Source organism: Diceros bicornis, chromosome 17 (genome assembly GCF_020826845.1).
Source record: "Diceros bicornis minor isolate mBicDic1 chromosome 17, mDicBic1.mat.cur, whole genome shotgun sequence".
Lineage (NCBI taxonomy): Eukaryota > Metazoa > Chordata > Mammalia > Perissodactyla > Rhinocerotidae > Diceros > Diceros bicornis.
The window spans coordinates 23,621,904-23,641,908 of NC_080756.1; the positions used below are offsets into that span (position 1 = coordinate 23,621,904).

General features: G+C 36.3%; 1 protein-coding gene across 1 annotated transcript in view; it reads right to left on the reverse strand.

The window, feature by feature from the left end:
• The window catches only part of ARID2 (AT-rich interaction domain 2), a 156,074-nt gene that overhangs the window by 37,027 nt on the left and 99,042 nt on the right, over nucleotides 1-20,005 (reverse strand). Inside the window, exons 9-15 of the mRNA XM_058558442.1 lie at nucleotides 19,710-19,806; nucleotides 19,404-19,613; nucleotides 18,385-18,552; nucleotides 11,532-11,613; nucleotides 9,407-9,541; nucleotides 8,561-8,757; nucleotides 5,441-8,304 (exon numbers count right to left, since the gene is read on the reverse strand). Of these exons, the coding sequence (XP_058414425.1) occupies nucleotides 5,441-8,304; nucleotides 8,561-8,757; nucleotides 9,407-9,541; nucleotides 11,532-11,613; nucleotides 18,385-18,552; nucleotides 19,404-19,613; nucleotides 19,710-19,806 (3,753 nt within the window). The remainder of the gene's footprint in view (nucleotides 1-5,440; nucleotides 8,305-8,560; nucleotides 8,758-9,406; nucleotides 9,542-11,531; nucleotides 11,614-18,384; nucleotides 18,553-19,403; nucleotides 19,614-19,709; nucleotides 19,807-20,005) is intronic.

Below are 20,005 nucleotides of genomic sequence, written 5' to 3' on the forward strand. Positions count from 1 at the left end.
AATTCCAAGACTCATATTTTCTTTGACCATAGGAGTTAACATTTTTAGGTTTCCTCCTATATTAAAAAATTGCACATTTCTTTCAAGAAAACTAATTTTTAAATAGGTTGTTTGTATTGTACTGCATGTTTTTCAAAATGGCATGCGAATTAATTATGTTTTAAGAATTAGGTCTTTCACATGAGAATGCAAAATATATTTCTTTTAGGCTGTAAAATTTTAATTTTTCTTAACATTATTGCTTACTGTGAATTGCCAGATCATTAGCCATAACCCTAACTCAAATGTAAACGTAAAAGTAGGTTTCACGTTTTTTGGAATGATCACTCTTGAGGAATATTCTCTAACACAGCTCTACTCTATTGAGGAAGAGCTAATTTTTGATATCACAGTTTTTTTTTTAATCAAAGCAAAAAAGGCAGAACTCCAGTAGTGAGTGATCAGAAAAGTAAAATTATGCAAAGAATATGAAACAATTCTGTGATTTCTTTTGTAAAATAAAATTAACTAAAAATATCAGTTAATATAGCAGTTTTATTTTCAGCAAAGATATTGCTCTTTTTGTTAAAATAAGAAATTACAACCTTGCTTTCCTTTATCACCTTTTCAAGAGTAAAATATGGCTGAAAATTCTAGATTACACTGATAACATTTTCTGATATAAGATAGGATTTGAGGCTCTCAAATCCTTACTTTCTCATTAATATTAAACTTTAAAAACCTTAGAATAAGATATTTTCTGATATAAGATGGGATTTGAGGCTCTTAAATCTTTACTTTCTCATTAATATTAAACTTTTAAAAACCTCAGAATAAGACTAAAATTTAAACATTTCAATCTGTGTTAGAAAAACTACAAAGTCATAATCTATTCTTCTCAAGATGAATTCTTTACTAAGTAGTAATGAAGTAACTGTGTTCAATTCTAGCTACACATTTTGCAAGCCACTTGTAAAATGGAACTGGTCAAGGCAAATATGATGATGAATAAACCAGACATCATGACACCTAAGGAACTGGGAAAGTGTATTCTAAAGAGGAGGTAAATAAAGAGAGATACTTTCAAATCTTTACAAGAAACAAGAATTAGATTTACTCCAAAGAGGATGTAAGAGATTACACTTAGTCTAAAGGTACAGATCTTTACAGAACAGAAATAAGACAATAATAGAAATCACTGGAAAAGAGATCTTTGTGAATGTGGGAAAGTTATTTCAACTCTTTAAAAACGAGGGTTTTACGGGGCTGGCCCCATGGCTTAGCAGTTAAGTGTGTGCACTCCGCTACTGGTGGCCCGGGTTCAGATCCCAGGTGCACACCGAGGCGCCATGCCGCGGCAGCGTCCCACATACAGCAACTAGCAGGATGTGTACCTATAACATACAACTATCTACTGGGGCTTTGGGGAGAAAAAGGGAAAAAAAAAAAAAAAGAGGAGGGTTGGCAATAGATGTTAGCTCAGGGCCAGTCTTTCTCAGCAAAAAAAAAAAAAAAAAAAAAAAGGGTTTTGAGGGCTGGCCCCGTGGCTTAGTGGTTAAGTGCACGTGCTCTGCTACTGGCGGCCCAGGTTCAGATCCCGGATACGCACCGATGCACCGCTTCTCTGGCCATGCTGAGGCCGCGTCCCACATACAGCAACTAGAAGGATGTGCAACTATGACATACAACTATCTACTGGGGCTTTGGGGGGAAAAAGGAGGAGACTAGGCACTAGATGTTAGCTCAGAGTCGGTCTTCCTCAGCAAAAAGAGGAGGATTAGCATGGATGTTAGCTCAGGGCTGATCTTCCTCACAAAAAAAAAAAAAAAGAGGGTTTTGGACAAGATAATATCTAACGCTGCTTCTGCTCTAACATTCCCTCACTTTCTTAAACTAACAGGTTTTTCCCTCTTATCTCGATAATCAATACATACCAAGCCTGTCCTGTAAGAACACATTGATATGTAAACAAAAAAATTCTGTTTAGTGGTAATGCATTTCTTAGTTATTACAATGTGCCACTAGTCTACAAATCTGAGCAGTAGTACTCAAAAAAAACCCACTGAAATGATATTCTCTTGGCTCTTGCTAAAATGATCTTCAACGGCTCTGACTAAATGCTGCCCCCTTGAGGCTAAAGATCTGCTTTCTGATGGGTTAAGGAAATTTTCAAACTATTTATCAAAGAAAGGAAGGGACCACGAAAATATTAACATTCACAGTGTTACACAGTACCATACGAGGAATGATTCACGTGTGAAGGACAGGGAACTGAGGAGCAACATACATAAAATACCTTAAATAGGCACATCCTTAAGTAAACTATTTTTATATATGAGAATTTGGCACGTTATCAGATCATGGGATTAACAGATATAGGTATGTTCAACAGGTGTTTTACATGCTCTTGAAAAAGACAAGTCTTTAGGTAAGTATTTATAACTTTCATTTTTTTCTTTTTTCTTTTTTCATTCTTTCATTTTTTTTAATATGCCAACTCTGTCTCATGCCTCCAGCAGATATCAATTCACGAATGGTGGAAGAGGGGAGGGCTTTCAGACACAATATATGTTGCACTTTAACTTGCAAATATAACAGACTGAAAATGAGCAGCAACAAACAAAGAAATCTGCCTTGAAGTAGGTACAATTTATTTTGTATTTATATGAACTACCAGCTAAACAATACTGAGATACAAAATCTATGGTTACGTCATTTACTTTTATATATCTTTCTCCTTTATTTGTTGCTATTTTTTTCTGTAATGAAATTAATACAGCTGATTAATAGGTGCGAGAGGAACAAAATCGGGAAAAGAAAAATGAAATAATAACGGTATTAGGAAGGATTACCTGTTGGCCATTTTCAGCAGGGACATTTCCCTGCAGTCTTTCCAGCCCTGAGCATTCTGCAACTCTGGAAGTCCCTTCTTGGGGTCCGGGTGTCTCCTTAACATCCCCAGACCCCTTGAAATGGTGGAAATAACAAGGTTTGGCTGAAAAATCACATTTAAAATCCTCTATTTCATCCACTCTTTTAAGGTACCAATTCAAACAGTGAATAAAATGGTGTTAAACCAAGGTGTAAAATGCAACTTTAAGAGTAGAGAGAGAAATTTAAAGAATCTGGGCAACAATAAAAATGGTTTTCTATTAGCAGGCTCTTAAGAAGGCCCAAGAGCCTACCCTTCAAAGAACACTTATGATGCCATCTTGGACAGCTCGTCATTTTTTAGCCTTTATAGGTACTTTAGCCTATATGGGAAGATAAAATATACCTGCACCATTATTGAGCACCTAACTATGTAGCAGGCACTGTGCTAAGCACTATACATAAGAATCCTCATTTTTTATTCTCATTCCCACAGACACCATGCATACTATGTCTCTTTTTCCTTGCAAAGTTTTAAATTTCTACATGCCAACCAAACACCAATTTTAGAAATAAAAAATGCAGCTATTTCAAATAAACTACATTCTTGAGGAGAACACATAAGTTTAGCTCACATTTTTCAGATTAGGAATAAAATGTATTAATTTTATGGCTTGAATTAGATGCATACATATCCAACATGTTAAGTAGATTTTTAGCATTAATGCCCTAAAATTATCATTTAGTGGAACTCACATCCTATAATGTAATAGTTCAAATAATTAAAAGGTCTTTCTAGAACTTTACAAAGAAATCTTTTAGAATAGTGGAGAAATAGGTCAAGAGCATAAGTTTTGGTTTCAGACACACACCCAGGTTTTACTCCTGGCACCACCTCCTATTAGCTGGTGACCCTGGGTGAGTTATTTAGCATCTTGGGGCTTCATCTCTAAAATAGTGATTACAATTTTTACCTAATAAAGTTGTTGTGAGGATTAAATGAGAAAATGCTTTAGTGCAAAGTCCCTAGCACAGGTCCTAGTTTTAGGTAACATTATTGTCTGTTTTTTGTTACTTAGATATCATTATTGAATATAATCACACTGGAAGATTAAGGACATGAAAAATGAGAGTTAATGAAACAATTCCATAGTAATGGAGTTTTTCTCTAATTTGGCTTGGTCTATTATAACTATTTAAGATTATAAAGGAATCTAAGAGGAAAAAACAGACATAGGCATGTAAGCAACATGAATCGGGAAATCAATAAATTTAAGAAAAAATATAAAAACCCAACTTACTGAATGCTTACTAAATGCTAGACACCACACTATTTAAAAACATTTTTAGTATGTTTAATAAATGAAAAACTCAAACATGTAGAAGTTTGAGTAAAAATGATTTAGTTATTTTCCACCAAAACTCAGTATTTATTATCGCCATGTACATAATATCCACTAAAAAAGACTCAACCTATTTAGGTACCTTGAAATAGATCTAAGCAATACTAACATGTGAATTAAAATCTCATTACACCCCCAGAGCAGCAATGTCTAGCTTTATCCATCCATACACATGAAGAAAGATGCATATTAGTCGATGAATTGTTCTGAAGCAAGGGATTCTGTTCTTTCATCTTCCATTTTGCTGCCCCCCTCACCTAGATTTGGTACCCATGCCAACAACGGCCATCACCATAAGCACAGAGAAGAAACCCAAGCCAGAAGAGTGCTATCAGAGTTGGCAATAGTTACAGAAGGTTTGGCTATGTAGCAATTAGGAAAGAGAGCATACAGGAGAAGTAATCCAGGAAATAGACGAGAGACAACTATTAAGTGAACCCCTAGTTTCAATGGAAATAGCATACAAGACTGACCTTAAAATCTTTACAGGCTGATTGGACCTTTAATTCAGTAGCACTGATCCTAGAAAACACTTTTATTTACTAAGGCACACAGAGACGGAATAGTAGGTATTAAAAAGGGAGTAGCAGAAACATGACAGTAGAGCAAAGGAATAAGAAACATAAAATTAAGAATATCAGAATAGCTGAAACAAATTGAAATTATAAGTAATAATACTTTTTTAAAGAATAAAAGCAACCAATTCAATACATAAATATAACAAGAACCACTTGATCAAGTTCTTATGGGATTCATCTTTTTTACAAAAGTACTGTGAAAAGAACCAAAATACATTCATGTCAAAATCAAATACAGAAATTCCCTTTTGGAGTACTCCTAACAACACCCCCTGCCCCAAATCCAAAAGGAGACTAAGTTACATTTTTAAAATTCTCCAAAAGATGTTAGATGACAAGTGCTTCTCTATCTCTGGTATACAAAATTACTAATTTGGGTCTATAACAAAATAGAAAGATTCTTTAAACCATGCACAAACATTAACAATTGAAAACTATTTAATGTTACAAAAAACAGAAAAATAAAAGAGCATGACAGCTTGAGTACATTGATGAGCTGAAACAATTAACTTTCCAAAATGAGACATGGAAAAACAGTGCATTTCTCCCTAAAATCATATTTACAAATCAGAATTTTTGTAAGAGAAATGTGATAGTAGAATGACTTACCTGTGGGACCACATTCTGTACATATGTTGGTGGATGTTGCTGCTTTTGCTGAACAGCACTTTCTATTGCTACTTTAGCTACAGTGCTTGGATCTGCTCCTGCTGGCACGGCAACCATTGTTGCACTGCAGCCAGCATTGTTGGGGTCACTGATTGTAACAATTCTAACTCCTACTTTATTTGGAATTCCTGTGACTGTTTCCCTATCATTATCCTCTGCTGGTCTCTTTACAGTTTTGCATTCTGCTGTGCCATTTGTAGACCGAACGTCAGATGATAGGGCAGGAGAATGGGACACTCTTGATCCTGAGTGGGGAACTGCTATGATTTGATGCCCCTGTATAACAGAGGTTGTAGAATGCGGTGAGACAACTACACTTGGGCGTTGCTGAGGCACATCTGAATTCAAACTTGAAGCTAGAGGTCCATTAGGCAAATCAGTACCACTAAATTGCTGTGTTGCCACATTTGAAGCCTCCTGTATACTGCTCACAGATGGTGAACCACCCAAAGTTAATATGGGTCCATTAGAAATTCTTTCTAGTTGATCACCTTTGGCAGTATCTTGCGGAGTGGCATCTAAAGTCCCTTGTGGTTCCATTGGAGATATCTCACCATTTCCTACATGATTGGAAGTTTTGTGATTTGGAATGTTTTTGCTTAAATGAGAACCATCTCCTTTATCAAAATCACAGATTCCATTAACTAAAGGTTTTTTCAAATCACTTTTGATATCCTGCATGTCCATTTGTTCTGAGTTCTGTTTTCCAGATGCTCCATTCTCACCTAATTCTAATGATGGCCCATTACTGATTAGTGAGCACTGATTAGCCTCACTTTGAATTTTCCCTGAGTTTGAAGGAGGTAGACTTGAGTCACTGTACTTTCTCCCATTTAAAAGACTTCCCACTTGCATTTCATTTTCCTGTGTATCCCCATTGCTGGTGTTCGTGGTTCCTCGTCGGCAGGACGGGTTCTCCATGACTTCAATTTTACGTTCATGAACATGTAAACCTGTTGCTTCTTTTGCTTCCTCCTCCTTTTGGCAAATTATCTTATCACCTTTGAATGGGGGAGTAGCAGTAGTACAAGATGATTGTCCAGCTGGAGATGCTTGAGTGGCTGGAAGCGTTTGCACCTGAAGTCCAACTCCTGCCTGGGTCCCGCTCATGGCAATTCCTGCTGGAGCAATGAGCTGAGTTGCATTTCCCTGACTCACAGTTGCAGTTGCAAAACTTGTATTTGGCACAACTGTTATGGTTACCTGGTTGCCTGAAGTCCCTTGGAAAATGGTTGCTGGGCTATTTGAGATCAGTGGGCCTGGCAATATTTGTAAGTTTGAGATGGGCACAGTTTGCACTCCCCCTGTGGGTGGCATTGCACTTTGGACCAACTGAACATTTTGCTGCCCAACCAATAGCTGCTGAGCTGGAGTTTGCCCCTGCACTCCAAAACCTGCTGCTTGGTTATTGGCCACCTGGTATACCACCTGAGGGCTAGGAGCTCTTGCATTATTAGGGGGAGGAATCTGTGGAGCTGGGAGAATAAGCTTACCACCTGGAGTTGAAGGACCACGCTTTGGAAGCAGCAACTGTTTTATGAGACTCGACTCACCAGAAGCAGGCTGGCCAACTCCTGCATTCGTTTGCTGTGGTTGAACTTGCATCTGTACTTGTTGTGGCTGCTGAACTTGTACTTGTACCTGTTGTGGTGGGGGTGCTGGTGAATGCTGCTGCTGTTGCTGCCTTTTCACAGATAGCATTTGACTGACAGTAGGAGGTGGTCCCTGTGATTGAGGGGTGGAAGAAGATGATATGGCAGTAGGGACTTGGTTATTAGTCGCTGGGACAGGTGATGGTGAGGAAGATGGAGTTATGTTTGGTTGTCCAGTGAGCTGAACTGTTTGACCAGCTGGAAGAGCTGCTGGATTAGCAAGAACAATTTGGTGAATGGCTGGTGCATAAGTCTGACCTTGTTGAGCTGGCTGGCTTACAATCACTACACTTTGTTGGGTTGGCTGCTGTGGTTGTTGAATAGGTTGTTGTACTACTGTTGATGAAACTTGCTGAGACGGGAGAGGTTTTGGCGCAATGTTCTGAAACCCTACCCTTGAGGGTTGTGGACTTGGGACACCAGCAATGGTAACCATTTGTCCTGTAGCTACCTGAAAATTCTGTACTGATGTTGCTGAGACAATATTGGACGCAGAAGTTGTTACATACTGTGGGGGTGCTATGATAACAGTATCTTGTGGCTGGCTACCAGCTGATGACTGTTGAGATGAAGTTTGCACAGGTTGGGGTGATGTGGTGATTAACTGTTGACCCTGTGAAACTGTAGAAGTACATGCTGGTATGTTCTGTACTCTGCCAAATATATGACTCTGTGGGACAGCTTGCTGAATTACTGTAACAGGAGTGCCGGAAGGTATCTGTCCCGGTACCACTGTGTGTAATGGAGACTGTTGTGGAATTACAGATGGATGGTGAAGCAATGTCTGGGAATTTACAACTGTAACAGGTTGTGGCCCTGTATTATGATTCTGAACCACAGAACTCTGAGCAGCTCCTCCTCCCACAGCAATACTAACAGGAACTGCTGTCTGGGGTATAGAATTCTGGATTACTGTAGCCTTAACCACTTCACAAGGAATTGGAGCTTTATTTTGAATGACAGTCACCGGAGCATTCTGCTGCTGGTGGGTATGAACTGAAGGATTTGGTGGAATTCTTGAAACAGTCTGTGCCACAGTATGAACACCTTGTACTGGAAAGGACATTTGTGTTGCAGTCAAATTTGAAGACTGGTTGGTAACAGGAGTCCTCTGAAAATGGTTTCCTACAGTTTGTGGTCCATGAGGGATTCCTGAAAATATAGGGGAAAAGTGAAAATTCTTATGAAATGACTGAAAAGCTGCATGTAGGAATTATTTTACTTAAAACAAGAGGAAATAGTTTTAAGAAATTAACATCTAACAACTTTGCATCATATGATAAAATAATAGAACAACCAAGAAATGCTACTGGAAAGACAAGGAAAAGATACATTTTAAATGTATATACGTTTTCATTTAGTTTTATTATTAAATTAGTAATATTTAAAACACAATAAAAATTAATACCTGCAGGTGAAGGACTTGGAGAAACATCAGGAACAGAATCAACACGAACAACAGGAGTAGAAACTGGTTGCTGCTGATAGTACATCTGGATGGGAAGTGGTATAGCCCTCCGTTTTACTCCTACTACATGAATATGTGCCTGCCCGTTGTTACTGGAATCCTCCACTCTCTTCACTGTATGATTTGGAAAGACCGTTCTGTAAAGTACACATATCCTCAGTTTTGATAACTAGCACACCAGCAAAAACACTAACTTCTAACAATGTTTACATGAACAGCAGCAGCATATTCACTGCTACTTATGTTTGAACTGGTATGATTCCTACAGTTATATTCTGCAAGGGTGGCAAGCAAAGAAAGAAATATACAAGAGCAATTCTCCCATTTTAAAAATCATTATTTATTAACATTGTTGGGTTTTAAACAATTCTACTGCATATATTAATACAAAAAACCTGCATCTATGCTATGCCTATTGTATGAACTCTGCAAAATATCAAAAAGCCTTGCTATATGAAGACAGAGTATTAGTTATAGACTATTATTCAAGATTAAAAAGGACAAAAGTCATGTCTTTAACAAAGGAGAAAAAGTAGATAGGAAAAAAGTAAACAATTCCTTCCTTCTCTTTCTTTGATAAACCTCATAATTTTCAAATGCAAACACCAGATGTGATTTCCAAAATTCCCTTGTATTTAAACTTCCACCATACTACAACCTAACCATATGAAATTTGAAATAGTGGAGATATTTAAAAGTAGATAGTTGGTATTTTCTCTAAAGAGCAAGAGGTGTTGTAAGTGATATAAATTAACTTTATTTAAAGTTAAGAAGTACGCATCCTACCTAAGACATTTATAAAATCCAGTTGATGTTAGGATTCCACCACGAGCTAATTTACTGCAAGTTGAGAGGTACTCAGAATACATTTCTGCTCGAGAGACAGAACAATCTGGATTTACTTCAAAATGAGCATTAAGCCTAAAAGAGGAGAGAAATAAATGGCATTATGCAATATACTAATACATTATGCACAATATACATTATGCAATATACCATATTTAAATATACTAAAACCATTTGAAGGCAATGTTATAAACTAATAATTAGTAATCAAACTTTACTATCTCATATGTTATCAGGAAAAAATACATGCTAGGTTTTAGACGGACTAAGTCAAATAAAAAGAGATTAACTACTTAATCATACTTATTTTAGTATAAAATAATCATTAACAACTAACAAAAATTGTGTTCACATCCCAGCAAGAGTGGGGTTGGTCTGTCTGCAACAAATATTCAACAACAAAAAGTTTAATTCAGTGAATATCCACTCAGGTTCTTGTCTTGTAATAATCAAAATATAATAGAGGTTCCCAAATATCAGCTACTGGAGATGTAGAAAATGGAGGAAAAACTGAACTGAAGTTAAACTTTCCTGGGCTCTTGGATCAAATTCCGTCAGGAAAAAACTTGCCCAAGCTTTCAACTACTCCCTAAAACAGCAATACTTCCCATGCTGCACACTCCCATTCCCCCACTTCAGAGACCTCTATTCCTAATTGGTTACAAATTAATTCAAACTTCAGTTTGTTTTTTTTTGTAAAGTGATTTTCATCTGTAAGTTAGAACGGGAGGCCTCATTATCCTTATAACACTCTTTCTAGGACTCCCTATTTACAAAACAGGCCAACTTACAGCTGTTTCTTATAAACTGAATCAAATAATTATTATGATAAAATAATCATAAAATGATTCTCTCCTCCTCCCCCCAGAACTGGCAGAAATGTGCGACTGGGATTTACAAGACCAAATCTATATCTAACACACACACATTTTACAGTGGATGTGGTACATACTTTTTCCAACTTTCATAATCCTTTGAGTACTGAGTTTTCGAAAAGACTAGATACGAAAAACCTTTTTTGGTTTCAATGTAAAAGATTAACATTTCCAAATGTTATTGGAAGAGATTCAACAAGTATAAAGGGTCAAGGTGTAACAATATAGAAAATGAGGAAAAAGCAAATAATAATTTATTTAGAGAATAATTAGATAAATTTAAATAATTAGAGAAATTTAATACCATAATCCTGATTTAAGCAAAGTGGAAAAGTCTAGAGAAAACTGTCATAGGAACAAAGATATGAAAGCACCAAAAATATGGAACACAGAGTGACAGGAGCATGGAATGGGAGACAATTAATGTTACAGAATGGGAGAAAAGAGATCAAGGAAAGAAATTTTTAAAAGTAATACATCATTAGAATGTGATCTTATATTTCAATTTGTTAATCTTCTAAAGAAATTAAGTTGAAATTCATAAACAACGTAGAGGCGACTATCTATGACAAAAGGAAATCTAACCAAGTCTACATTTATTTTTTCAGAAAGTGGCTGAGATATGACTACTTAGTCTTCTCAAGAAAATATTATTTTCAAGTTGCTTATTTCATTGTAGGCAGACTGGCTATTCTATCATTTGATTAGTTTCCCCTTACTACTCACAAAATGGAAAAATTAACTAGCAGTGAACAAGAAGTTTTGCTTTTGGTGGAAAAGAAGGAACATTTAACAAAAAAATCTAGTTTTATTTTCTTAGTCAGTCCAATTCAGTTTTAAGAAAACATTAAGAAAAACAAATTCTATAATCTGACAAACCTTATTTTCTGCAAAGTCAAAGAAATTTTAACACAAATTTTACTCTGAAAAGAAGTTAAGTGGTGTAACAATAAAATTCTAGTCAAAGACTATTTTAATTCTGAAGATTCTGATGAATATTTTTCTTTCAAATTATTTCAAAATACAGGCGAAGTGATTTTACATTGTCCTTTCTTTCTATAAGTGATATCCTACTCTAACTAAAAAGAAATACAGAATAAACATTCTGGATGACTGTTGAAATACATTTGCTTTTCTCTTTTGCTTTATTCTTTCCAAGGATAAAGCCTTAATAGAAATAAACCACTTACCACTGACAAGCAAACTTCTCACTATCTATTTCCACTATTCCTGGAGGTGGAGCAACATGCTGTGCTACAACTGCTCTGGAAGCTAAAGAAAAAAATACATTAGCTACATCATTTTTTAAAACTTAGTCACTATATGCTGAATTTAGTTCACGGATGCTGAACCAATTAATATTCCCACTGAATACCTTTTAAAAAGGTGTATAAACATAATGAAAATATACAAATTAGAGAAAGAAACTTATCATGGAGCACAAGTTATACTGGGCACTGTCTTAGATGCTTTTATGAACTATTTTTTAAACCTCACAATCATTTGAATAATAACAATAAAATGGATTATGTTGCTAAAATAAACTCTAATTTTCCCATGGGTCAGACACTGAGTTAAAAACACTTTACATATATTATCTTTCTTAATTCTTCTGTAAGATGGGTACAGATAAGGAAACTGAGACTCAAAGTGATCAAAATAACTAGCCCAAGGTCACACAGCTCAACACATCAGTAAATAAGCATCTCTCAGTTTAGTTACAGAAGCAGATTGCATCAGAAATAATAACTTCACTTCTGAATTTTAAAAATTAATATTAACTCTATAAGTGGCATATATAAAATTTCTTGGATAAGATGAACAAAAAGCTGAACTGCTATGTTATGTACAAAGAAATTAATGAAAACATGAAAAATACGAGATAATAAACTTAGTCATATAGTGACAATAAGTTATAAACATGAACTTTACATTTTTATAGATAAAATTATGTTTCACCATTAAATTAGCATTATTTTATAGTTTTTAAACTTATAAAATGTACCCACTTTTTTTCAGGTGACATTTTAGCAAAACTTCTCAGAACCCTCAAACACAATAAATGCATTTCTCAATTATTGGAACTAGAGGAGCACCACAGAACAGCCAAATCTTCGAGTGATCTGAAGCAATCCCAACCTTTGTTCGACGAGGCCACTCCAGGCTTCCACTGGGATAACAGCTGACAGAAGCCACTTAATGAACATGTACTCTCTGTATTAAGCCATTTACATTTACATTATTTGTCTTAATCTTATATATAGGTCTAAATTTAATTATCCCCATTTTGCAGATGAAAAAATTAAAGCTCAGAGATTAAGTTCACAAAGAAACACATGATGGAGATAGCAGAGCTGGGTGTAGTTGGAAAGCTTTCTTTAAGGAGTGCTGAATTTGAATCCAGGTCCGTCATATTTCAGAGGCTGTGATGTGCTGCTTCTTAACAGAACATAATAATTAAAACCAAAATTATTTTCCTGGTGCAACTCAAACTTATCTTTTCTTCTCCTCCTAACTTAATGACACTGTTACAGAAAATACCTTTCTAGGGCCTGAACCTATGTAGAAATCTTCTTCTCTTTTCTTCATCAATTGTACTACGAGAGTATACCCTACTCAGGCTGAAATCTCAATCAATTAACAACCAATTACATGAAACATTAGAAAGTATGAGAAACCTTACCTACCATGCATAAAGAAGAATGATGCAGCCACAATTAAATTAAGAATATAAACAGGAGACATATAATTACTATAAAAGTGGCTACAAACTGAGAAGCATTACCCTCAGAATACCTGAAGACATTCCAAAGGATACAAAAGCACTTACACTTTAAGAGGAATCAATTTCCAGATACTCAACTTTTGTATACATTCCTTCCTAAAACTGCTTTGCCTAAGAACATCACCTCCTCTTTTTTATTTTTGGTGAGGAAGATCAGCCCGGAGCTAAAATCCGATGCCAATCCTGCTCTTTTTTGCTGAGGAAGATTGGCCTTGAGCTAACATCTGTGCCTATCTTCCTCTAGTTTATACGGGACGCTGCCACAGCATGGCTTGACAAGTGGTGCGTCGGTGCACGCCCAGGGTCCCAAGCTGGGACCCTGGGCCACTGAAGCGGAGCACGCGCACTTAACCGCCGCGCCACCGGGCCGGCCCCACATCACCTCCTCTTTGATAATAGCTCTTCTCCCACTGGAACAGAGAGTCTTAACTCTCATACATCCCTTACAGGATTGCAGTATTATGGTTAAATGCATGACTTTGAAGCCAGAGGTGGCTCTAGAGTTCTATCACTCACTAGCTATGTTACCATGGGCAAGTTACTTAACCTGTCTATAAAATGGGGAAAAGTAACAGTACATTGACCTCATAGGTTGTTATGAGGATTAGAGGAGTTTATATGTAAGTCACTTAAAACTATGCCTGGCACACAGTAAGCATTATATAAATGTTAGCTATTATTATGGTGTCTAAACCTCTGGAACACCAAAAGGAGAATTAGAAACATTAGTGTTCACAAAGCCCCTTTTAACCAACGTATTACGGTAGGGCTTCCTGTCTATCCCAGTGTTTTATTTATTGTAGTTAAGGGCAATGTTGAGCATTAGAAATTGGGTATTCTGGCCCTTTGGTGTATTCTGAAATCAGATATATTATACAGTGATGACAATTTTTGCTAATGTCCTTCCCTCCTGTATCCCTCAACTACTGTCAAAGAGTGCATTACTTGATTAGCAGACATTTGACCCTGTCCAAAACATCCATAAGACATTTGGTCCATGCCAAAAGGTCCATGGAGATGTTGGGTCCACACCAAAAGGTCCTTGATATTTGGTTCTGTCCAAAACCATCTGGCATGGACCAACTATGCTCATGGACATTTTGGACAGAACCAAATACCAAGGACCTTTTGGCATAGACCAAATGTCTTATGGATGTTTTGGACAGGACCAAATGTCCTGCAAGGGTATTACTTCTGAGGCGAATCTGTGTAAGTAAAGTACAGAGGATAATTTAAAGAAATTTTGAAGGTGGTGGCATCTTAGTTCATTCAGATGACAAACTCATGGCAGGTTTAACTGTCTTAGAATTCTGAAGCGAGGAAGGTGTCAGGGGAATACATATTAACATACTTTCTGGATTGAAAAATAAAGTTGGACTTTTTCTAAGTAACAGAAAGTGAAGCTGATTAACCAAGATACTTCTGATAGTAAAAACTAACTTTATCAGTTAGGTTATGTGGCAGACATCTTCCATAATTGCATGAGGCAAATCTGTAGTGCCAGGTTTTGACAAAAATGTATTCAAAGCACATGATAAAAGTACTTTATCACAAAACATTGTATTGGTCTTGAAACAAACAATATTTCAATTTTCCTAACCCAGTGGTCCTCAAAGTATAGTCTCCTGACCTGCAGCATCAGCATCTCATGGGAACTTGTTAGAAATGAAAATTCTCAGGTCCGCCTGAATCAGAAACTCAGGGGATAGAGCCTAGAAATCAGCGTTTTAAGCCCACTGGGTGATTCTGATGCACTCTAAAGTTTGAGAACCACTGTGCTAACACTTCTCGAATATCTTAGGTTAAACAAGGTGCAACTAAGTAAAAGACTAGCAAGTATAACTTACTGTCATATCTTACTAATATTTTTTGATATATTTTTAATAAACTTAAAAATAAATGTCTCTAATGACTGGGCAACAAATACTTTTGCAAGTCAAGTATTGTTAATTCTTTGATTTCAACAAAATCAAAGGAGGACTCAAGCTGTCAGAAGATCATTAAATATAATTTTAATAATTTTTGGATAATTCTGCAGAAGTTCAAAGAATTGTTAAGTTCTATCCTCATCTATTTATTGATGTGAACTAGATTTCCAACTTATAACCATAAAAAGGAAAAACAGAGATAGAATTGATGTCAAACTCAATTTCATTCTAGGAACAAAAAGTATTCATTCAGACACACACTGTACTAACACTTACCAGAGAACTAGGGAAAAAAAGTCTTGTCCATTTCATTAAGAGATGCATTTCCAATAACTCTACTTTTTATTTAACAATTATTTATAAAAATTTGTAATGTATTTACTATTATTTGAGGTACTGTTTATTACTAAAACTTATAATGATAAAATAAGATTTTAAATACTGAGAGCTTTACAGAATAGCAGGAAATTGAAAAACTTTAAAATGTCTACACTTATAGCTGAGAGGTACTGATAGGATGATGGATATGAGTTCAAGGAGAAAGAGGGATATTACATAATTTCTCATATTAAGCGTGTGTGTATTTTCTAAAAGTGTTGTAATTTTTATTTGAAAATGTCAATTTAATATACATAAAAAACATATTATTTGCAACTATTTAAACTATGATGAAAAAAACTTAGATGTCAACCTAAAAATGGGTGAAAGGTTACATAAGTTTTCACAGTGATGAGGGGAAGTGAGCAACAAGTTTGAAGATGACCATTCCATAAGAAAGCAGTATTGGGACCGGCCCGGCGGCTTAGCGGTTAAGTGCTCGCGCTCCGCTACTGGCAGCCCAGGTTCGGATCCCGGGCGTGCACCGACGCACCGCTTCTCTGGCTATGCTGAGGCCATGTCCCACATACAGCAACTAGAAGGATGTGCAACTGTGACATACAACTATCTACTGGGGCTTTGGGGAAAAAAAACGAGGAGGATTGGCAATAGATATTAGCTCAGAGCCGGTCTTCCTCAGCAAAAAGAGGAGGATTAGCACAGATGTTAGCCCAGGGCCAGTCTTCCTCAGCAAAAGAGGAGGATTGGCAGATGTTAGCACAGGGCTGATCTTCCTCACACACAAAACAATAAAAACAAAATAAATTTAAAAAAAAAATTAAAAGTTGTCATTCATGATGAGCAAGTAATAAAGTACTCACCAGCTCAAAAATGAACTCTTTTAGCTCCTTAGAAGCCTAATCTCACCTCTATCAATGAATTACTACCTATATGAGCAAGCCACCAACTCTCAATTTTAATCTTGTCCATTTGCCAAATGAGGACCAAATTCTTAGGGGGGTTCATTTGTTAAGATCACAGGTCAGTGATAAGGCAAAAAATAGTAGCTTTCATCAAAATTACCCTTGAATATTCTTCAAATGGCCCATTATATTTCAGTGTATCACTGACAATTTATTAATTCTTCTAACTTTGTTGGACAGTTTCTCTATGGCCCTCCATTAATTTAATCTTCAATTTTTTCTTTGAGAATAAGAACAAACCCCCACTACGCACTTAACTGGCAATATAAACTGCTTCATTTCTTTTCCAAGGTTGAGAAACTTAATATTCTGACCGTTGAGTCCCCAATATGCACTGGCTTTTTTTTTTTTTTTTAATTTTATTTATTCATTTATTTTTTCCCCCAAAGACCCAGTAGATAGTTGTATGTCAGTTGTACATCCTTCTAGTTGCTGTATGTGGGACGCGGCCTCAGCACGGCCGGAGAAGCGGTGCGTCGGTGCGAGCCTGGGATCCAAACCCAGGCTGCCAGCAGCGGAGCGCGCACACTTAACCGCTAAGCCACGGGGCCGGCCCTGCACTGGCTTTTAAACATCTGTTGCCTGTGGGTGAAAGCTCATTGAGTAGATGCAGTCAAAATTACCTATTTTTTTCATGCCTTCTATTATTTGTTCAGTTCTGTTAGTTGAATTCAGGTAAGCTAAATGCACACATATTGCAACTCTACCATATACTTCAAAAGGATATAATTGAAATCAATGAAATATGTGATATATATTACATACTTTGCTTAAATAGAGTATATAATTTTGATACAAAGAGTTAGAGTAGAAGAGAGATGGGGACCATGACTAAATGAGAGGAGCACAAGATAGCTGGAGAGACATGATGAGAGTGTGAACTGGCAACTAAAGAGGCCAAAGTATTTAGGAAGACTCAACAAGATTTGGTGATTAAATGGATGTGGTAAAGATTACGGATAATGAGATTTTTGTTTTAAGGGTAGTGGGGTGAATGTATTTCTAGGCTGAAAGGAAGCAGGTAAAGAAAGAGAGGTTTAAGATACAGGAATGAGGAAACGGGAAAGACTGAATCAGAGTACAGATTAAGAAGAAGTTAACATCTCTTCCTGAGACAAGGGGAAGTTGAAGGAGAATGAGTTCAGATGCTAATAAGTTTGTAAGTGAAGGGGTAAGAAGTTGAAGAAATTCATACCACACGGCCTCCACCTTAACTGCAAAGTGAGAGATAAGATCAAGTGAGAAACGAGCATCCTCCATTAAAAAAAAATTCAAGAGAAATGTCTTGGGAATGGTGAGAGGTGGGAAAGCAGGTGAGGTGAAAGATGGATTGCTTTTGTTAGGACAAGTGAAGGTGGAGAAGGCACTCTACAAAAACGGTGAGAATGCTAAAATATAAAAATGACTCATAATGAGCCAGGAGAAAGAAGTCCAAGGACTGAAGAGAATGCTGGTTATTAGTCAGGTCTGAATTCTAATAAAGAGTTAAACAGAATTGACCCAAGAGACCCTAGGAAGGGTGCACAAGTGCAGGTATACATGCTTGTATGTGTCTGCGTATGTAAGCACATGTGTTTGATCCTAGGCTCTGATTCTGTGGTGTTTGGTCCAAAATTTAGAAGCATTAGAGGGTATTACACTTAGGTACTCTGATGACCACCTGAGAGAATTATAATGTAATATATGATTAATCTATTCCCAGTATATCAATTTCCAATGACCAAAATTACAAATAAGAAGCCCATTGGGGCACTTCTTATTGCTCTCACAGTTGTGAATATCTAATCCCCCACACTCTAAATCCTTCCCAACTTCATTTCTCTATTATACTATTCCTCTGTGCTCACCTTGATCCTGCTGCTCCTGGAATGTATAATATCTAGGACATTAGAAGTACATACTCAAGTTCTCCTTTAGCCTACTCGACTGTAAAATATCAGTTCCCTGTACTGCATATTTAAATTTATCCCTAGTATTAAATCTTACACACCAATAATCATACTGAAAAAGATTATGTAAAAACACTAACCTGGGGCAGATGCTACATGGGTCTGGGTTTGGACTTGCTCTATAGCTTGTGGCCTAATTTCAGATAAAACTTGATGACTGGAACTTGGATGTTCGACGAGTTTTATTGCAGCTAGTGCATCAGGGCCAAACATCTGAATATCCATAGAAACCAGACACACTAACATGTCTAAAATAAATTAAAAACCAACAGTTATTAATCAATAATATTATAAAACAATGACATTACTGAAAAACATGCTATACAGAATACTGCTTCTCAAATGCCAGTCTATTAATTATTGTACATCAGAATTATCTGTGGATCTTTTAAAAAGATTTTTAGGCTCAATCTCTGAAGACTGATTTAGTAGCTCTGGAGTGGGGGTTAGGTATCTTTATTTTTAAAAAGCGTCCCAAGTGATTCTGATGGGTAGCCAGATTTAGGAACCACTGATAAGGAAAGTGACACCTTAATTTCTCAATAATACTTTTCAAGCCAAATCGTTATTAACTCTGATTTTAGTGTTTATAGCAAAGAAAGAAATCATTTGAACCACTGAGTAAAATGCTAACATGATATGCTTTAGTATGTTTAAAACTGACAACCCACTAAGGAGGTAAGAGTCCACTGATTTTAAAGACAGTACCACTACCAGCAACTTCTAGGAAGAGAAGGAAGTTTGTTTCACTCAGCTTTAGTTGCTTAACAGTAGCAGCTGACCATTTGAAACAGAAAGACCTACTCCCCAGAAAGTCACCCAGCAGTTTTGTTGATTTCAAATTTGATATATAGTAATAGAAATAAAGAGAAGAAATAGGGATTACTGACAGCCACATACACCTTGGTCTCTAAATGATAGAATTTTCTTGCTCATCTAAAACAGGCAGAAAGAATAATGCAAACAAATGTCTCTGAAAGTATAAGGACTCCCCAAAATAAACAATAAACCCCAAATATCAATTGTGACTTTGTATAGCACCACAATAAATACTTTTTCCACAATAAAGGGAATAAATGTTTCTTTGGTTTGGTCTTACCTATGCTCTTTTCTACTTTTGCAATCTTTGTGCAAGCTACATCTCCCATTTCTGTGAGCATATATAGCACCTCGAGTGTTGAGATTACGAGCAGCACATCAGGTAAAGTGAGATGACAAATGATCTCTCTGTATGAGTCCTGATCGACATATTCACAAATCAAAACACCATTATCTTCTGCTTTGCAAAGATTTCCCAAAATTTCCATGCCTGAAAAGCATACACACACAAACATGTATTTGTTTTTCAGCAGATGATAAAAAGTTTACGTACTTTAGACAATGAGAAACTGAAGCGGGCACTTACCCCTCATCTTTAAAAATCTATCCCTTGACATTAGGCATTTTGTAACAGTATGAAACATCAGATGAGTAGTTTTGAAATCAACAGGGTCCAATAAAAGCTGGAAAAAAGAGGACATTATTGTTGAGGTAGGCTTCTTCCAGTGCTGTATATTTCAAATTTAATAAAAATGAACAGAACAACCTTGCATAACTTTGAATGTTATTACTGTGAGAACAAACATCACTAAATTTGGAGCATCATTTCAAATATTTCTTTTTTTCCACAAAAATGTGTGATACTTCTATAATACCCCTTTA